We start from the raw sequence: 21412 nt of genomic DNA, 5'->3' as shown, positions 1-21412 counted from the left end.
GTCAGCAGAGGCACTGGAGCGCCACTGGGGGAGAAAGGGAATGCTGGTTCTTCGGGACTCTTCCCAGGGCCAGTAGCACAGGACATGCAGTGGCACTCATCCCCAGTAAGTTTCAGTGCCACCATTTAGGGCACTTCTTGGTGCGTTTTGCTACCACTCTGGTGGGCAGCTTCCCAGTGAATTCCTCTGTGGGCACTTTCTCAGTGATGCGCCAGTGGGTGGCATCCCAGCCAGCTGGGCCGACACTCCAGAGAGCTGGCTTCCTGCTGCCAACCCTGGCCCACGGCATCTCAGGGAATTTCTCTGCCGTCCAGTGGGTACCAGCCACTCCTTGTCAAGGGGGTCTGAATCTCAGCCCTGGGTGAAGGGAGGCCCTCTTCCAAATATATTCCTTCCTTGGGTACTTGACTCAGTTTTAGAGGGAGTGACTGGTCTTCATGTCTACTATTCCTGTATTCACTAGATTTTCCTGACTCCTCAGTAGGTAATCCCCTGCTACTAGTTAATCACTTTTTATGTTAAACTTTCCCTGTGTGAATTAGTGTGTGCTTCTTGTCTCCTAACTGGGCACTGATAAAATGCCTTTTGCTCTTAGTAGCTACTTTAAAAAAAAAAAAACAACCCCAAACCCCAGAATCTAATTGTATTAGTTCAGGATTTGTTCTAGAAGGAACATAAATTACTTTTAATATGCTTTTATAAGTGAAGGGATTGCCAAGTGTGCACTTTAGAGAGGCTATTGGCTGTCTTTGGCCACTTATAAGGGGTATTTCTCAATCTGGGCTCCATGGACCACTGTGAGCAGACCCTGAGTCAACTATTGCTATGAAACAAACCACCCTAAACACAATAGTTAAAACAACAATCTTTTATTACTTCTCACATATTTGACAGGAAGACACCAAAGTCACATGACAAACAGTGAAGATATAGGAAAGGATGAGGAATTGGGGTTCAAAAGTCCCTTTACCACAGGGTCCAAGGAGTTATCAAGGGTCTATCAGTTTAAATCATATTTTTAAGTTGTGTATTTTCCACTAACAATGAAATATCAGAAGGGAATGTAAACAAACTATTCGTTTTAAAATCACATCAAAAAAATAAAATACTTAGGAATAAACCTGACCAAAGAGGTGAAAGATTTGTATGCTGAGAACTACAAAACATTAATAACGGAAACTGAAGATTATTCAAAGAAATGTAAAGATATCCCATGCTCTTGGATTGGAAGAATAAATATTGTTAAAATGGCCATATTACCCAAAGCAATATACAGATTTAATGCGATCCCATCAAATTACCTATGACATTTTTCACAGAACTAGAACAAATAATCCTAAAATTTATATGGAAACATAAAAGACCCAGAATTGACAAAGCAATCCTGAGGAAAAAGAACAAAGTAGGGGGCATAACTCTCCCAGACTTCAGACAGTAAGTAATCAAACTACAGTAATCAAAACAGTGTGGTACTGGCACAAAAACAGACATATGGATCAATGGAAAAGAATAGAGAGCCCAGAAATAAACCCACACACCTATGGACAATTAATCTTTTTTTTTTTTTTGCGTTACGCGGGTCTCTCATTGTTGTGGCCTCTCCCGTTGCGGAGCACAGGCTCTGGACGCACAGGCTCAGCGGCCACGGCTTACAGGCCCAGCCGCTCTGCAGCATGTGGGATCCTCCCAGACCGGGGCACGAACCCGTGTTCCCTGCATCGGCAGGCGGACTCTCAACCACTGCGCCACCAGGGAAGCCCCTGGACAATTAATCTTTGACAAGGGAGGCAAGAACATACAAAGGAGAAAAGACAGTCTCTTCAGCAAGTAGTAGTGGGAAAGCTGGACAGCTGCTTGTAAACCAATGAAGTTAGAACACACTCTCACACCATACACAAAAATAAACTCAAAATGGCTTAAAGACTTAAACATAAGACATGACACCATAAAAATCCTAAAAAAAACATAGACAAAACATTCTCTGAGACTTGGTCAGTCTCCCAAGGCCACAGACATAAAAGTAAAAATAAACAAATGGGATCTAATCAAACTTATAAGCTTTTGTACAGCAAAGGAAACCATAAACAAAACAAAAAGACAACTTATGGACTGGGAGCAAATATTTGCAAATAATGTAACCGACAAGGGCTTAATTTCCAAAATATACAAACAGTTCATGCAACTCAATAACAACAACAAAAAAACAACCCAACTGAAAAATGGGCAGAAGACTTAAACAGACATTTCTCCAAAGAAGACATACAGATAGTCAAAAGGCACATGAAAAGATGCTCAAAGCTGCTCATTATTAGAAAAATGCAAATCAAAACTACAATGAGGTATCACCTCACACCGGTCAGAATGGCCATCATTAAAATGTCTACAAGTAACAAATGCTAGACAGGGTGTGGAGAAAAGGGAACCCTCCTACATTGTTGGTGGGAATGTAAAATAGTATAGCCACTATGGAAAACAGTATGGGGGTTCCTTAAAAAACTAAAAATAGAGTTGCCATATGATCCAGTAATCTCACTCCTGGGCATATATCCAGAAAAGATGAAAACTCTAATTCTAAAAGATACATGCACCCCAATGTTCATAGCAGCCCGATTTACAACAGCCAAGACATGGAAGCAACCTAAATGTCCATTGACAGATGAATGAATAAAGATGTGGTATATATACACAATGGAGTATTACTCAGCCGTTAAAATAATGCCACTTGCAGCAACATGGATGCAACTAGAGATTATCATACTAAGTGAAGTAAGTCAGAAAAAGGAAGACAAATATCATATGATAACACCTATATATGGAATCTAAAATACAACAAAAATGAACATATCTACAAAACAGAAACAGACTCACAGACATAGAGAACAGACTTGTGGTTGCCAAGGGGTGGGGGGGATGGGGGACAGATGGAGGGGAAGTTCTGGGGTAGCAGTTGCAAACTAGTATATATAGGATGGATAAACAACAAGGTCCTACTGTATAGCACAGGCAACTATATTCAACATCCTGTGATAAACCATAATGGAAAAGAATATAAAAAAGAATGCATGTATATGTATAACTGAATCACTTAGCTGTACAGCAGAAATTAACACATTGTAAATCATGTATATTTCAATAAAATATATTTTTTAAATTGTGCATTTTCAATTCAGTGAGAAAATAAAGAACATAATCACCGTCATAGATTGCAAGTCCCTGCTTTTGCATTTTGGTTGGTTCTCACCAAGGCTCACCTTAAGTGAGAATGTACAACTTTATTTCTTCATTCGTGGAGTTATAACTTAAAAAAAAAAACTTATTCAACATATTCTAATGAATACTACTGAATAGGTCACCACCATTGATTATATGTTCATTATAAGCTTTTATAGACATATAACATTGATAAAAAAGATTTTCACATTTTGAGTTGTGGAGAAGTCATTCTGGCTTATACATGAGTTAACCTGAATTTTATGCTAATTAAAATACCCTGTTTGTGGCCTATCAAACATACTGTACATCTGCTTTAATTAATAAAGAAAAGGGTCAGAAGTAAAGAATGTTTATGTTAGAAGTAAAGATTAAATGCCTCCCTTTCTGGGACGCCAATGCTAGTACCCCCTCAATGATAAGACACCCTTCCCAGCTGCCAAGGCCATGCTGACTCGCTATGTATGTGCTGATCTGTTTTTTTTTAATCTTGAAGGAATGTATCCCTGACTTGTTTAATGTTCTTTGTTCTGACAAGATATAAAACTGTGCTGAAAACCATGCTTCTCCAGGGCAGTTCCTCAGAGCTATCTGAGAGGCTGTCTTCTGAGCTATAGTCCTCAGCTGGGTTTAAATAAAACACTTTTCTATTACTATTTTAGGTTGTTTATTGATTATTTTCATCAACAACATATATACAGAAAAGTGTGCCAAATGTAAGTATATGAGTCATGACTTTTATTTTTTTTTTGTCTGCACTGTGTGGCTTGTGGGATTTCAGTTCCCCGACCAGGGATTGAACCAGGGCTCTCCTCAGTGAGAATGTGGAGTCCTAACCACTAGACTGCCAGGGAATTCCCAGGTCATGACTTTTTTTTTTTGCAGTATGCGGGCCTCTCACTGTTGTGGCCTCTCCCGTTGCGGAGCACAGGCTCCAGATGCGCAGGCTCAGCAGCCATGGCTCACGGGCCCAGCCGCTCCGCGGCATGTGGGATCCTCCCGGACCTGGGCACAAACCCGCATCCCCTGCATCGGCAGGCGAACTCTCAACCACTGCGCCACCAAGGAAGCCCGGTCATGACTTTTAATAAAGTGAACACTCCTGCATGAGCTGGGTGCTCAACATGTAAGGGGAATGTTTCTCAAACTGGCCTCTGCAAAGGTCATCACAGGCAGGGTTCCATCAGTTCCAAAACTTCACCAATAATACAAAAAGAGAACCTGGCTGTGGGAAGCCCAGGGGCTGACCAGGATTGAAGGGAGAACAGAACGAAATCCAAGCAGTTACTAGATAGGTTAAGAATCAAGAAGTCAAGCAGAGGTAGGAAACAGCCAACTCCTGCTGTTTTCACCAGTAGGTCTGCTGAAGAAAACTGGTGGGCCTCAAGCCCTGAACCCTTCAGAGCGGGGGCCACTAAATTTTGATCAGTCTGTAACATAGATTCTTGCTATAACCCATACTGCCACATCAGTGTCTGTCTTGAAAAAGGCTGAGCTGATATAGTAAAGAGTAAAGTTCAACTTGCTGCAAATTATTTGTAAAAGCAGAGCCTAAATCCAGGCCCATGCCAGAGAAAGATGACTTATTTCCTGCTACTTGCCTAGTCTCCTGGGCACACAGGAAGATGAGATTAGGAGAGTTAATAGTTCTACTCAAACTGAGCAAGAATGTCCTTGAAGGGTGACCAAGTGGCAAACAGTGGGATAACTATGGGTTCTTTTATAGGTTTTATGAGACATAGTTACACCATAGTAGTGATTGTGTGTGTGTATGTTTTTAATATATTTAAAATTTTTTTAGAAAAGTTGCAAAGATGGGACAGAGAGTTCTCACATACTTCACACCCAATTTCCCCTATTATGAATATCTTACATGATTATGATACAGTATCACAATTAATGAATCAATACTGATAATTATTATTAACTAAAATCCATAATTTATCCAGGTTTCCTTAGTTTTTACCTGATGTCCCAGCCAGGGTACCACAAATAAGAAGTTGTTAGATCTTCTTAGGCTCCTTTTAGCTGTGAGTTTCTCTTTCTCAGACTTTCCTTACTTTCGATATCCTTGACAATTTCAAAGAGTACTGGTCAAGTATTTTGCAGAATGTCTCTTAATTGGGATTTGTCTGATGATTGTAGTGTAATTTTTGCTGTGTATTTAGGATTGTTAGTGCCTTCAAACACGTCACCAAAAATGTCAGAGTTAGAAAATATGCCTCAAACACAAAAAGTCTGAAAACCACTAGTCTACCTCAAAGCAGATTGTAAATAGACGTAAATGAAGTTGTCAAGATGCTTATACCACCTCTGGTTTCAAACTTCAGTTTCAAAAAGCAAGGTAGGTTTACGGACCTTTCACACAGTGGCTAGATAGCAACACTAATTTATAAACTGTCTGCACGTCACCCCAACATGGCCCAGGTCATCAGCCAACCCCACCTCGTTCCCCAGCTCTAGCTTAAAAGGGAAGACAATAGCTTTTCACCCAAAGGTCATTACGGTAATAACTCATCCTGAGGTAAAAAAGTTTAAACTAAGCATAATGGAATTCTAAGCTGTTCCACCGTTTTCAACAGAATATGTTTTTAAAGTACAAGCAGAAACAATGATCAAACTTTCAATGAAATATTTTCTTGTTTGCTTTTCAAATGAGTAAAGTCCAAATTAGGGAACACAAAGAATTATATCCTATTAACTTGTAATGTCTGGTCCCAGAAAATATTCTATGGTGAAGCCATTGTGGATATTCTAGTAATTAAATCTGTACAACATACAGACTTAAAACATTTTTTAGGCGACCACTCTGTTCTCAGTAGTGAGAGTGAAGTCACCAATCTTAAGTATTTGGAGCCCTTAACATTATTGGCAATGCTGGGAATGGTACAACATTTAGCTCAATAAAAAAGACAATACCCGATATGTCCCCTGGAGCTCAAAATTCAAATTTTGTATTGGCATACACACAGGCCTAAAGATGTGTTCTCTGAACCAGAAAGGACTCACCGTGTTGGCCAGCTCTAGATAGCTTCCTCCTACAGAGTTGCCAAAACGCGGGGACTGTGTGAGCAGCTTGTGGAAAGCAGCAGCCTGCTGATGCAAAGAGCTTCCCCCATACTCAAGAAGCTTCTGTAGGGCTGACTGACTCTGCAAGTCCGGGCTCTGGAGGTCCCTGGCTCCCGAGTCGTATTCCCAGCTTTCCCTGGCCGCTGATAAGGCACCTAGGTCCAGGAGAGGCAGGGGCGAAAAAAAGATGTTTCCTATATTAGCCTGGGGGAGGCCAAGAGGCAATGATTTGGAACCTCCTAACGCATCCACGTGCCAGCGCGTCAGAACACATGTGGCGCCCAGGCTGCATGCTAAGCACTTTCCCTTTCAAAGTGACACATGGGGAGCTTGGAGATAAAAGCAGTTTTAGGCAAAGCATTCAGAAATAACTATCCAATGAATGTGTGCCTTCCCCGCACCCCAAGAGAAATGTTTAGCAAAAAGCACAGAAGAGCCAAGAAAAGGGAATCCAGATCAGAGCTACAGCTGTCTGTGATTTACACAGTGTCACTGTATGATTAGCCTTCTTACTGTCATCCTTTTTCCCAGTCGAGGAGGATGGAAGCAAGAGAGAAGATAGAAAGTTAGATATGGCACTTTGTCGTAATTTTCTAGTGTCCATGTACTCTTAACTGGAAGAAGCTACGGGAAGCTAGACTGTGTTTGCCAGTTAGGTGTAGCCACATGGCTGAGCTCTGAACAATAGAATGTGAACAGAAGTGATAAGCATAGCTTCAGAGGCTAGCTCATAAAACCCACAGCATGTGATTCTTCAGGCCCTTTGCCTCTGGCCCGGTTCAGATGGGCATGGCACCCTTGGAAGCCACGTGGTACAGATGGCAAAGCTGCACGATGGAAGATGCCTGGATCCATGAATTACCTCCTGCCAGGAGGCTGTCGGCTGAACCCAGGTACCATGTTAACTTTATGTGATCAGGAAAGGGAAACTTCTTCTGTGATTGATCTACCATATATTTTTGGTTTGTGAGAGCAGCTAGGATTATCTTAACTATCACAGCAGATTAAAACCTAATTAAAGATGATAATCATTATAATAGCATGGGTAAGTACAATGAAAAGTAGACCTAGAGAAGGTCTAAACCCGACTGCCCTCAAGGATGGGTGATATTCAGGGAAACCTTACTGGAGGAGAAAGACTGATGCTTCAGTCTCCACCTTTGCTAGAAAAATTAGATTTGGGGTAAAGCTTGCTTCTTTGTGTTCACTTCTGAATAGAAGTCCCTTGTGGGTGCAGCTGGCTGGTGGATCCTGAGTCACATGCCTCTATCTTAGCTGTAAAGGAGGCTGGGAAATTTGTTTTCTGGCTTCCACTTTGGGGAGGTAGGATTTGTAAGATGAGACCTTTCCTAAGCATAAGAAGAGTACGCAAAAGGCCTGGGCAGCCAGAAAATATGACAACGAGCTACACACTGTTCTGGGGACAGAGCAGTGAGCATGATGAATTGCAGTCCCTGCTTGTGGAGTTTTCATTTTGGTGGGTCTTTAATACATGACTTTTAATTTTAAAAAAGGGATTCGTTAAAATGATTTAATTTGTACTATGAAAGGAGAACATATACAGATTCCTCTATAATTTACTTGAGTATAATTACATAGAGCAAACTACAAATTATGTACAGCGGCTTCTGATGTGAATTTCCAATCTTCCCTTATTGGGTATTGGTAAATTTCATCAATGGAATTAGGAAAACTGTCTTTGTCTGGAACCACTTCAGATGGTTTCCCTCTACTGTTCATGTTCTGCTGATCTTCTTCAGTCAGCCTGACACACTTTTTTCATACAATGCTGTATAACTGGGGTGATATGTCTTTGTACCAAAGCAGACAACTCTGTTGTTATGTTTGCAATTGCCCAAAGTTTATTTTAATATTAAAGTCTATCAACTGTACTGCAAGGGTGGCTTTGCTTTCCATATCAACATAGACTCCAAAATGCCTGCCCTTCCTCCCCACTGCTCCTCTGAATGCTGTCTGCCTAGCTGCCACACTTTCTCTGTCCTGGCCCCAGCAATGTGTGGCCAGAAGACTGATCGATCTTAGAGTTGAAAAATGGGTTGAATCATTGATGACCTCATACATAAGGCAAAAAAGCATAGCGTTGGGCCCTTGCCTTTTATGTTTCACCACGGTATCCCCAGTACCTTGCACATAGCCTGAGACATATCAGGAATTTAACACACATTTATTGAATGGATTGCTGAATTATTCACAGTTGTAGTACCCCAGGGTTTCACTTCTTAACCAGGAAAAGCAACATGGAGATTAATTTTAAGAATCAAAATAAATTATACACTTAAACTTTTTCTTCATGCAAAGTTCTTTATGAGAACTTCATTTCAAATAATAAATCACAACAGTTCTGGGATAAGACAGCCCAAGGAAGCTTCATTTGAATGTATTATGCTGTATTAACAGACCAAAACCCAGTTTCAGGCAGAGTTATAAAATCAGGTTAGCCAAGCTCCATGTTAATCAGCAAGATCAAAAGGCCCTCACTCTATTACCATAACAATTTTTGCTGAAGTGATGCTGAGAACTCAGATCCTCTGCTAAGGAGCCAAGGCAATCATATTAGCATCCACATAAATGGACCACAAAAAAACAAAGTGTATTTAAAAAGAAAATACAGTAGATGTGTATAACTGAGTCACTTTGCTGTACAGCAGAAATTAACACATTGTAAATCAACTATACTTCAATTAAAAAAACACAGTAGACTATTCCCATTACTTTCTTTTAATCTGTCTTCACATTACATTTTTCTGGATAAAACCCAACATTCCTGAGGCAAAATTCGCCATTTAATTTGGAAGAACTCACTGAAAATTTTCAAAAATGTAGGTCTAGTAACTATCTTCCTTTTGCCCCTTGAAGCATGATGGTACCTGAGGTTTACAGGCTCACTCTCAGCCTCATGCTAGTCTCTTTTCACTCCCTTGCTCACCTCAAAAGAAGCCTGTTGACCACAGGCAGATGGCCATGTTTTCTTTTCCTGAACATGGATACCATGTTCTATTGTCTCCCATGCTCACCATGCTCTCTGATGTCTCTTTATATAAGGACACTAATCCCATCATGAGGGCCCCACCACCATGACCTCATCTAACCATTCCCCTCCCAAAAGCCCCATCTCCAACAACTATCACATTGGTGGTTAGGGCTTCAACATGTGAATTTTGGGGGGACACAAATATTCAGTCCATAATAACCACTGAACAGCTGCTCTCCAGGCCAGTAAGGACAGTGACTGTACAGCATCCTGTTAAATACCAAAGGTCAAAGCACTCCCTGGGCCTAGAGGTCTCTGCATACACAGAACCAAAGGAGGCCATAATATCTGCCACCGTAATCCTCTAGGGTGCTCTGAAGTAAGAAGTAAGATGTATACTTTTAAAAATCTGAATGTTTAGTGTTTAAAGGTGGCAGAGCACAGATTCCAAATGCTTCTCTTATCAGAAAAACACAGGAAACAAGTGGCAATTTGACATCTTTGTAAAATACATCACTGGGAAAACCCGGCTTTCAGAGAGGATGCTGCAACAGAAAATCTGCCAAACATTGAGATCCTTGCTCTGATGGGTACTTGGCTATAAGCTAGGGCTTTAATCCCATTTTCAAAGTGCCACCCAGGTTTGGTTCCAAAGCCTGCAATTAATGCACTTATTCACCAAAGGCACTATGCCACCTTCCCATGGGCCAAGCTCCTTGTGAGAATCAGGCAAACCAACATTTGGAACACCTGAAATTTACCTTAAAGATACTACAACAACCATGACAGCTAACATTTATTCAAAGCCAATAAGGGCCAGGCACTGTTCTAACAACTTTACATAGATTATCTTACATAGATCCACCCATAGTCTATGAATAGTAGTCATTTTTCCATTTTAAGAAAAAAGATATTTTCTCTCTTTTAGCTTCATTTTATAGACTTTGCTCATTTGCATAGAATAGTAGTTAAGAGCTGGGGTTTTGTGGTCAGATTCACTGAGGTCAAGTCAAGAGTCACCATGACCAGCTATGAGACCTCAAGTAAATTATTTAACCTAAGCTTCAGTTTTCTCATCTTTAAAATGGGGATAATAATACGTATTTCATAGAGGTTCTGTGAGAGTTAAATAAGAGTAAAATATGTAGAACGTATGAGACGATCCCTGGTATATGACAAACTGATCCAGAAATGTGAGCAATTATCTGGTCACACTTCACAACTTTAGTTATTTGGAACCCATTTTGGACAATTTATTAGGGAACAAATATATGAGAGAAATGTGTACCTCCCAGGTTCTGAAACATACCTGTTAAAATTACCAAGTCTTTTTTTTTTATTTATGAGCTGTTTTTTTAATTAATTTTTTAAAAATTTATTTATTGCTGGCTGTGTTGGGTCTTCGTTGCTGTGCGTGGGTTTTCTCTAGTTGCAGTGAGCAGGGGCTGCTCTTCGTTGTGGTGCGAGGGCTTCTCATTGCCATGGTTTCTCTTGTTGTGGAGCACAGGCTCTAGGCGTATGGGCTTCAGTAGCTGCAGCAAGCAGACTCAGTAGTTGTGGCACGTGGGCTCAATACTTGCTCCGTGGCATGTGGGATCTTCCTGGACCAGGGATCGAACTCGTGTCCCCTGCATTGGCAGGCAGGTTCTTAGCCACTGCTCCACCAGGGAAGTCCAAAATTACCCATTTTTAAAAAACAAACCTTTGGCACCTAACCAGTGGCTAAATTTTCATCAATAGTTTTGTACTTAATATCAGCATTATAGACAATAAAAATAGCCAATTAGGTCACGGCCAAAGTTATGTTTCTCTGAGTATGGAATAGTCCATTAACAACTCACAGTCTTTGGTTATCAGGTTTGATAGACTTTGCTTCTCTATTCTACTTGGCCAACTCCTATGTCCAGAGGACACCTGGCCTTCCTAACACCTGTGGCCAGTACCGTAAGGAAATCTGCACAGCCCGGCAGTGGCAGCAGCAAGGGCTGAGTAGATATGATTTATTCATCAGACTTGTGCTCTGGCCACCCTAGACACCCCTGTTTTCTACCTCCAGTTCTTTCTTTTCCATCCTTCATTTGAATGCCTGGGGCCTCTCATCACATCACAGGCAGGTGATAATGCAGAGTGTTTAGGGGATCCTGAGACATGTATTAACAGTATTTTATGAGTGGTCATTAATCTTTCATTTATGTGGATTGTTTAGAGAACACTGCCTAATTTATTACCTTCAGTGGCAAGAGAGAAAATACTCCTTTCGAAACACTGGAAGCAGCTACCTTTCTGAATTCAGAACTACCCCACCAACAGAAAGCAGCACAGGGGAATTTGAAAAAATTAGCTGCCAGGTGTCAGCCTTCCCTGTCATAGCACATTTACTATTTCTAGATGATACTAACATCAACAGAAGCAGCAGTAAATCCTTTAGTCCAAAGGAGAATCACTATATGAGTCTTTGGTCATTTATTAATGTCAATTCTTGGTACAAAATTCAGGAGCTCAATTCCCATGAGGGCCTCTAGCTTCCTACAGCACAAATTACATGCAAACACAGGCCAATTGTCTTAAAATCTGTGTCTGTGGTCTCAAGGAGAATTGGGTAGGAAAGGATAGTTAAAAAAACCTATGTATCCTTCTGAGAAAAAACAAAAAAACAAAAAGTAATTCGAAGCACATATCCTACTAAGGGGAGGTGAACCTGCTGTATAGCACAGGGAGCTCAGCTCAGTGCTCACCTAGATGGGTGGGATGGTGGGGGGGAGTAGGAGGGAGGTCAAGAGGGAGGAGATATATGTAAAATATAGCTGCTACACTTCGTTGTACAGCAGAAACTAACACAACATCGTAAAGCAACTCTACTCCAATAAAAAAAGTCAGTTCTTTGGCCTTTGGCAATCTTTAGGAAGTGAGTCTATTAGCATCCTATTTTGAATACAGGTCACACGTGTCCTATCTGGGGACAATACACTGAATTTCAATGGAACATTAGGAATACAGTGGAAGATGCATTTTGAAATGCAACTCCCTCCCCTTTCCCCTGACCCCAAGACTATTGATAGGTGACAAGAAAGAAAGAAATGAAGAAATGTATTTCTTATTGAAGTGCGCTTACCAACATCATCATCATTAGTGGATATTTCTTAATGTTCCACTCTGTACAAGTAAATTCAACAGTCCTTAATGTATTTAAGCACAGGCTTGAGAACACTAAATGGAAGATAGTTTAGAGACAACCAAAGGGATAGCTGGAACTAACAGCCTTTAAAATTCTTCTCCAGCTTGAGAGTCTATTGTTCTGTTCTTTACCAACTATAATATAAAAGGCAAAGTGTCTGCCCTTCAGCAGTTAATAAAGATGCGGTGCTAATCATCTTTAACCTTTTTAAAAAACTAAAAATAATATTTGGCAGCTTGTTATCTTGGTTTGTCTAAACTAGACCTATGAAGGAGATAAGCGAGAGGGTTGATTCGGGGCTAAAGAATTCAAAGGAGAATTTAGGGAAAGTGTGTTAAAATGAGGAGGCATTGGAGTAAAGAAGAGTTAACCGAGTTTCACTTGACCCTGAGGCTGGCTTGGGGTTGGGGGGGGGTAACACCTATGGTCTACAAGACTTTAAGATTTTTTTAAAAAGATTTGTTTTTCTTGGTATTTTGGATCAACTTATCCTTCTCTTACAAGGCATATTAATGGACCATGTATTCAGTAAGTCCTTGGTAGTCACTGATTTTTAAGTACCATAAGACTAAATGGGGATAATGGTAATCTGGACCTATTCTCTGTGGTGAGAAGCATCATACACATCCTTTGGTTGGCATGCCCATAGGGATGGTCGTATTTCTTGGATGGAAATTAGTCTAATCAAAATGGGAAAATGCCAGGGAAGGGTCAGGGGAGGTGGGGAATACTCAAATAGGAATACAAAAATTGAATGCTGATTCCAGCTTCTTAGCAAAAAATAGAATTATTTTTTATTCCTGAAAAGTTGGCATTTTCGTTTAAGCTTTTAAAAGGTGGTAGGTTATATTAATTTTCCAATGTTAAACCAAGCTTGCATTCAAGAGACAAACCAACATAGTCAAAGTGTGTGATATCTTGTTTATATATTATTGATTTTGGTTTGCTAGTATTTTGTTTATGATTTTTGCATCTCTGTTCTAAAGTAAAATTGGCCTATAATTTTTCTTTCTTACACTGTACCTCTCATGTTTTGGTATCAAGGTTATGTGTGAGTCTATGTGAGACTGGAATTATTTGTTCTTCCAGGTCCTTCACCAAGACCTTCACCAGCAAGGTCTTGTTAGGTAGACCTTGCTGGTGAAGTTGTCTGGGTCTTGAGTGTTCTTTGTGGAAAGATTTTTTTTTAATTACTGTTTTAATTTCATTCTTAGTTATAAAACTATTCAGATTTTATATTCCTTAACGCATTATAAAACTATTCAGATTTTTTTCTTTTTTTTCTTTTTTTGCAGTATGCGGGCCTCTCACTGTTGTGGCCTCTCCCGTTGTGGAGCACAGGCTCCGGACACGCAGGCTCAGCAGCCACGTCTCACGGGCCCAGCCACTCCGCAGCATGTGGGATCTTCCCAGACCGAGGCATGAACCCGTGTCCCCTGCATCGGCAGGCGGACTCTCAACCACTGCACCACCAGGGAAGCCCATCTACTATTCAGATTTTATATTCCTTAATGAATCAGTTTCAGTAAGTTCTATTTTCTGGAAATTTCTTATTTCTTCTAAACTTTTAATTATATCAGCAGAAAGCTATTTATAGTATCTTCTTTTTGTTTATGTTTGCAGCATCTCTAGCAATGTCTGCTTTTCACTCCTGATACTGGGTATAATAACCCCTTATTTGGCTTGACTGGGTGACATAATCTTGACTCAGTTGCTATATGAGCAAATTAGAGGCCCCTGGATGCCCTATTCCTGCTACAAACATGCTACGCCTACATAGCATATGACCTCAGCCAACAAACCCAGATATTGCTAATCAACAGTGCCCAGGTGCTTTGCATTCCTAACGCTGGACCAAGAGAGTTCATGGTCTTCTTTTCCTCTGACCTCAACCTGGAGAGCCTTCCTGGACTCCATGCTTGATTGGGTTGCCTGTTTGGCAGTAAACCTTTCCCACTCAGTATTCAATCCTTGCTCTCTAATGGTCTTTATTTATTTCTTTTCCTTTAACAACTATTTGTGCCTTATCTTTTTTCACTTTAGCATTCTTGCCAGGAAGTTATCAATTTCATAAATCTTTTAGAAAAACCTATCTTTAGTCTATACTGTGCCTCTATATTGTGTGCTTGTTTTCTATTTCATTGATTTTGGTTATCTTTATTATATCCTTTCTTCTCTTCTATTTGTGTTTATTTTGCTGTTCTCTTTCTAAATTCTTGGAATGGATGCTCAACTCAGCCTTTTTTCTTTTATCTTCTAATATATGCATAAAAAGCTATAAAATTTCCTCTAAGTGCTGCATTTCAATTGATATTTTCATAATCTTTCACTTCAAATTATTTTGAATTTCAATTCAAATTATTTTCATAATTTTGTCTTAGATCGAGGAACTATTTCAAGGTATGTTCTTAATTTCCTATCATATGGGGTTTTGGTAGTGTTTTGATTTATAGATTCACTGCATTATATTCAGAACACATGGCCTATGTTATTTCAGTCCTTTTAAATTTGTTGAGACTTGTTTTATGGCCTGTACATGATCAAATTTTACAAATGTTCCATGTACACTTGAAAAAAGAAGTATATCTTATAGTTGTTGGATGGAGTCTGCTTTAGATGACCATTAGGTCGTTTATTAATTGGGTTGTTCAAATCTTACAAAGCCTTATTTATTTTGGCTTTTGTTTGTTTGTTTTGGTCTGCTTATTCCAGCAATTAATGAGAAATATTCTAATAATCCTTCATAATGATTATGGATTGGTATATTTCTCTTATAGGTGTCAATTTTTACTTCATTTATTTTGAGACTTTCTTTATTGGGTAAATACAAATTTAAAATTGTTACATCTTTTTGGTGAATTTAATCCTTCACCATTTTGAAGTTTTTGTGGTGTAATAAAAAATATATATTGGCTTTTGCTCCCTTTTCCTGGCACAGGGCTCCTAAAATTCTTGGAATTTCCTGAGTAAGAGTATCATTTGTATACTAATGAGATGACTCAAACGGACTGGAGAAGGGCAGTTATAGGGGCAAGAGACTGAGTTCAGCCATCAGCAGTTGATTTAATCAACCACAGCTACATAATAAAATCCCCTTAACAATGGGGTTCAGGAGCTTCCAAGTCGGTGAACACATCTATGTGCTGGGAAGGTGGTGCAACCCAATTCCATGGGGACAGAGGCTCCTGTGCTTGGGATTTTCTGGGTCTTGCCCTACATACCTCTTTATCTGGCTGTTCAATTATTATACCTTTACAATAAACTGTAATAATAAGTATAGCACTTTACTGAGTTCTATTGTCATTCTAGAAATTATAAAACCTGAGAAGGGTGTTGTGGAAACCCCTGAATTTGCAGTTGGCCAGGAAGAGGTACAGGTAGCCTGGGGATCCCCTTTGTGGGTTATTTCTGAAGTTGAGGCAGGGTTGTGGGATTGATGCCTTAACTTGTGGGGTCTGTGCTAACTCCAGGTAGCATCAGAGTTGAATTGAACTGTAGGACACCTGGTTGGGTCAGAGAATACGAGACTTAGTATTGGAGTGATCTATTTGGTGTCAGGAAAAAAACCCACACCCTACTTTTTAACTTAAAGACAATTTTGTTTCCTATTATTATAGTTACTCCAGATTTCTTTTGTTGAGGAAGGCTTAACATACATTTTGCCATTGTTTTTCTTTCAAGCTTTTCATTGTTTTTCTTAAAATATTTATTATTTATTTATTTAGACTGTGCCAGGTCTTAGCTGCGGCATGTGGGATATTCATTGCAGCATGTGGGATCTTTAGCTGCGGCATGTTGACTTCTTAGTTGTAGTATGCACATGGGATCCAGTTCCCTGACCAGGGTTTGAACCCGGGCCCCCTGCATCGGGAGCATGGAATCTTACCCACTGGACCACCAGGGAAGTCCCTCATTGGTTTTTGATTTATCCCTTATAAACAGCCCATAAGCAGATTTTTACAATCCACTCTTACCACTTATGTCTTTAACTATAGAAATTAATCTATTTACATTTAATTGAAATACTAATAGAAGGATTAATCTCTTTTCATCTTATTTTGTTATTCCTATATGTCTACTTGTTCTATATTTCCTTCTCTTTTCTTGCCTTTTGAAATATTTTCTCATTCTATATTTTACATCTATAGGTTTGAGAGTTAAATGCTTTCTATTTTACTGATTATGATAGACGTCACAATATACATCCTTAATTTATCAAAATCTAAAGCTTATCTATATCTTTACCTAGCTCTGGACAATATAAGAGCCTTAGAAAACTTAAAATCTATTCATCCCACTCTCAACCTATATGCTTCTATTGTTGAATATTTATTTTCTCTTAAAACTCCAAGAAAAGTATTATTGCTTTTTACTGTTTATTTAAGTTTATTCACATATTTACCACTTTCTTTATTCTTCTTTCTCCCTTCCAACTCAGAACTTCTATCTGGAACCACTCCCATTTTGTTTTAAATATATCCTTTAGAATTTATCTTAATGAAGGTCTTCTCTAGGTTCATGTTTGTCTTTAAATGTCTTTATTTCACCCTGATTCTTGAAAGATACTTTTGCTGGGTATGGTGTGTTAGCTTGTCAATTACCTTTCTCAATACGGAGGACAGAGGAATGCCATTGTCTTGCATTATTCTTGAGAGTCTGCTCTCAGCCTAACTGTTGCTCCTTTGAAAGTAATCTGCCTCTTAAAAAAATACTTTCCTAGATTTTCTCTTTATCTTTGGTGTTCTACAGGCTCACAGTAATGTGTCTAATTATCTAATTATGTTACTTGATATGTATATTTCTTATAATTTTTCCTGCTCAGGACTCATTGGGATTTTGGAATCTACTGGTTAGTATCTAGTTTTCAAAAATTCTAAGCCATTACTTCAAATGCTTATTCTGCTTCATTCTTTCTTTCCTCTTCTTCTGAGAATCCAATTTTATGTTATGTCTCTCTTTCATATTTCACCTTTTACATGTGTTTCTTCCTCTGTGCTTTATAATGTCGTCTAACGTTTTTTCTATTTCACTAATTCTCTCTTTATCTCTAACTAATTTGTTGTTAATTTTAATTGTTTTATTTCAACTATAACATTTCTCATTCCTAGATGTCCAACTGGTTCTTTTTCAAATCTGCTTGGTTTTTTGGTTTTCTTTTTCTACCTTATATTTTCTTTCTGAACATAGTAAACATAATTACTTATATTCTGAGTCTGATAATTCCAATAAATGAAATATTGGTGGCTTTGTTTTTTATGTTAATTCCAGCTCATGGTATGTAGTCTCCTGATATACTTAGTAATTTTAGATACTGAGTTGCCCGTATTCCTTGGAAAATTATTTGTGGAGATACTTTTAGAACTGCTTTACTCATCTCCAAGGCAACTTCTCTTAGAATACTCTGAGGGTTGTAGACTTCTGGTTCAACTTTACACAAAGGGTAGAGCCCTCTAATATTCTAGCACTTGAAATAAGGGTATATTTTATAAAATTCCCTACCTGAGCAGTCCTTGAAATTTGTCTTCTGTTCCCAGAACCCACAATGTCATGTAATCCAAAATTCAATTTTACCAGGTTCAGACAATAATCTCAAGGTAAAAGTGGCTTGATGCTCCAAGCTTCCTCACTGACATATTTTAGATTCACAAATTTTACTATTTCACCAGATATTCAGGGTGTTAAAGGAGGGCTTTAAAACTATAGTCATTTCAGCTTTACAACCTGTTTCAGCTGGAAGATATATCCTGATATCTAATCATGTTACTTGATATGGGAATCCATATTTGTTCTTTAAAATACGACTTGTGTGAATTATGATGATGTAAACTACATATTCACAAATGGGCCATGCCTAATTTTCTTTTCTTGAATAATCTTGTTTTCCCTAAAATTAATACTTTGTATCTTTGTTTAGTTTTCTACGTATCATGAATTCAGCCTCAGTTTCTTAGCTAATTATCTAAATCTCCTCTTAATAATTTAAGATGCAGAGATATTCCATCAAATTTAGTCAGAAAAACTTAGCTGGAGCTTTTTGACCTGCTGTAGTCCAGACTGGTTCCAAAGACCATTATGCTTCACTTCTAACTTGTTTTCACTCTTTGTTTCATGGTTCCATGTATTTTTCTTCCTAGGTTAACTCCTTTTTTGGGGAGGTCTAGTAGATTTCTAAGAAATTAGGCACGGGAAATAAATATTCTGAGACTTTGCATGCATGAAAACATTTATATTTTATACTTCATTAATAGTTGGTAAAGAATTCTAAGTTGGAAACAATTCTTCTTCAGACTTTTGAAGACAATGCTAATTTAATGTCTGTCATTGTTTTTGAGAAGTCAGAAGCCATTCTGATTCCAAATCTTTTATACTTGTGCTCTTTTGTTTTTCCTCTGAAAGTTTGAAGAATCTTTTTTTTTTTTTTTGTCCCTAGTGTTATGAAATTTCACAATGATGTGTGTCTTAAAATTCTGTGGTAGGTGATGCTTGGTCAGCCCCTTCTATCAGGAAACACATTCTTCAGTTTGGAGGACAATTTCATGGACCATTTTGTTGACGATTTCTCCCCCTGTGTTTTCTTTGCTCTTTTGAGAATGCCTATTATTTGGGTGGTAAACATCCTGCACCAGCCCTCTAATTTTTATCTTTTCTTTCCTATCTTAAATTTCTTTGTTTCTCTGCTTCTCTTTCTAGAAGATATTCTTATCTTTATTATTCATTCTTTTTGTTGAGCTTATAATTTATGCTATGTTTTTTCCAGAGCATGTTTTTTAATGTTTCTTTTTATCCTATTTTTTTTTTATGGATACAATACTTTTTCCTGTATTTCACAGTATATTAAAGAGGGACTATTTTGAGTATTCTCCTTACAGAGTCTCTGTTCCCTTTAAGTTTTTCTACCTGTTCTGGTCTCTATCTTTCATTTTAGAGGAATTCCTCAGATGTCTTGGTGCTCCTTAGTTGATTGCTCCTTTGGGCCTTATGACCTCCTTATGACCTGTTCCAGCTCTAAGATCTCAGTTCCCCATTCCCCAAATTATGGAAGCCTATCAGGCTTAGCTTAGGAAACACTGATCTGTGCCATACTGGATGAACTGGGATTTCATCAGACCAGGCATACGCAGAAGTGAAAAAGACAAAATGTTTTTCGCCAGTCTTACCTCTTTCTTCCTTCCTCAGGTTTCTTCCATAACACTAACTCTCCCCCTTCCCACTTGTTCTTCAGAATCTCTCCTGTGGATTCCCCTCATTAGAGAGCCAGCTCAAGTAAAAAAACCTGATCATTTTACTAACACACCGTATGAATGACTGATAAGGCTAAATATATTCTCTGGTGTTGCCTTTTAAAAAATGAGGACAAAAGCATTCCTTGGGATAAACCAAAGGAATAGACTCTAAGAGTACAGCTTAGTCAACAACAAAGCAAATCAGCAGAAATGTGTAAGATAGACAACTTGCTTAATAAAAACAAACCTGACAACGGAGGGAAAATCTCCACAACAGATGATGTAACAGAACCTCATAATCTCAACTGTTATCATCCATAATTCCCCTTCCCCTTTAGGATTTCCCTCTAATTATCCCTGCAACCATTCCCAGGCCATGAAGAGGCAGAGTTGTTTCCCCTCCAACATTGTGGCCTAAGAATGGACAATTGTTCCTCCTTAATACCACAAACAAAGCAAAGTGGCAGCATTCATAAAAGATTTTATAAACATCAAGAGAAATTAACATAGAAATGGCATGAAACTTGATAATCAGGCATATCAGTGGAGATTAACTTTTTGTGGGTACTATCCCTATCCCATCCTAATTCCCAGTCCAGCCTATGTTATGATATTATCCCAATTCCCAGCATTTAAGAGCATAAAACTAGATAGTCAAATTCCTCTTATTACAAAAGCAAGGGGCGAAGGCTCAAAAAGAAGTCACCTCCTACTCTGTTGACTTAAGACTTCCTTCTGACAGAAGCTGCGGACTGGTGGGTATGAACTATATCTGGTCCACAGTTATATTTTGTTGATTCTACTCAAAAATCATTTTAAAAAAATTTAGTCATCAGTATTAAAAATTTGGAGAGATCAGATTTTTAAAAAGTAAAAATATTTTCTGGTATCGAACACACACACACATATACACACACAGAAACACACACACATACAATGTCTGGAAACATTTGGCTCCCATTCCCACATTTGGCTGTAGTTGAGCATTGGCTGCCTCTTTGCAAATGGGCACGTGTCCTCCAGTTTGCTGGAGCCTCCATCTTGTCAACTTCACTCATTTATGTTGTCTACCTGCCCTCAGTAAGCATTTGCAACCCTTCCCTTTGAGCTACACTTCTATATCTGAGGACCTACTCTCTCCTAGGTGATGGACTGGTAGGAACAATCAGAAGTCACCTTCCTGTTCAGGGGAGACCCCACCCATCCCAGGGCTGTGGCCTTGTAGACCTAAGTATATATCATAAACTATAGTCTCAATTTCATACACAAGGTGGACACTAACAATGGGGTCCTTTTTTATCAGGGTTTTTGCCCAAGAACCAGTACCATCTAGTGGCAAGTTTGGAGATAGATGACATTTAAGTACTATGTTGACATACAAAGGGCAAGGTGAAAAGGTTAATGTTTACATCCACAGATTCTAGACCTAGTTACTGTTATCCAAATGAGATTAAGTGAAAAATCCCCTGAAGAATAGTATAACCTAAGCTAAAAAAAAAAAGGGCAAAGTGTAAAGTGTTAGAAAAACATAAGCATTTTGAGTGTCTTGGTTGTGGCATTAAAGCAACTGAAGTAGGTGAGATTGGTAACTAAATTTACTCTTTAGGAGTTCAGGGAGTGCAGAGTTCTAAATCTCTATCTAGAAATTCCTAATAGAAAAACAAACAATCCTAGAGGTTGGAATTCTAAGTTTTTGTTAATACAGCAAGAGAAAAAGAGGAAAGAACACAGCAGTGTGAATTA

General features: G+C 38.7%; 1 protein-coding gene across 1 annotated transcript in view; it reads right to left on the bottom strand.

Annotated features, from left to right (window-relative positions):
- The window catches only part of MCC (MCC regulator of WNT signaling pathway), a 430319-nt gene that overhangs the window by 317622 nt on the left and 91285 nt on the right, over positions 1 to 21412 (bottom strand). The window contains exon 3 of the mRNA XM_065873958.1: positions 6220 to 6434. Coding sequence (XP_065730030.1) covers positions 6220 to 6434 — 215 coding nt within the window. The remainder of the gene's footprint in view (positions 1 to 6219; positions 6435 to 21412) is intronic.

Source organism: Phocoena phocoena, chromosome 3 (genome assembly GCF_963924675.1).
Source record: "Phocoena phocoena chromosome 3, mPhoPho1.1, whole genome shotgun sequence".
NCBI classification, from domain to species: domain Eukaryota; kingdom Metazoa; phylum Chordata; class Mammalia; order Artiodactyla; family Phocoenidae; genus Phocoena; species Phocoena phocoena.
The sequence above is the reverse complement of the archived record's forward strand: the minus strand, read 5'-3'. Positions and strand labels throughout refer to the sequence as shown.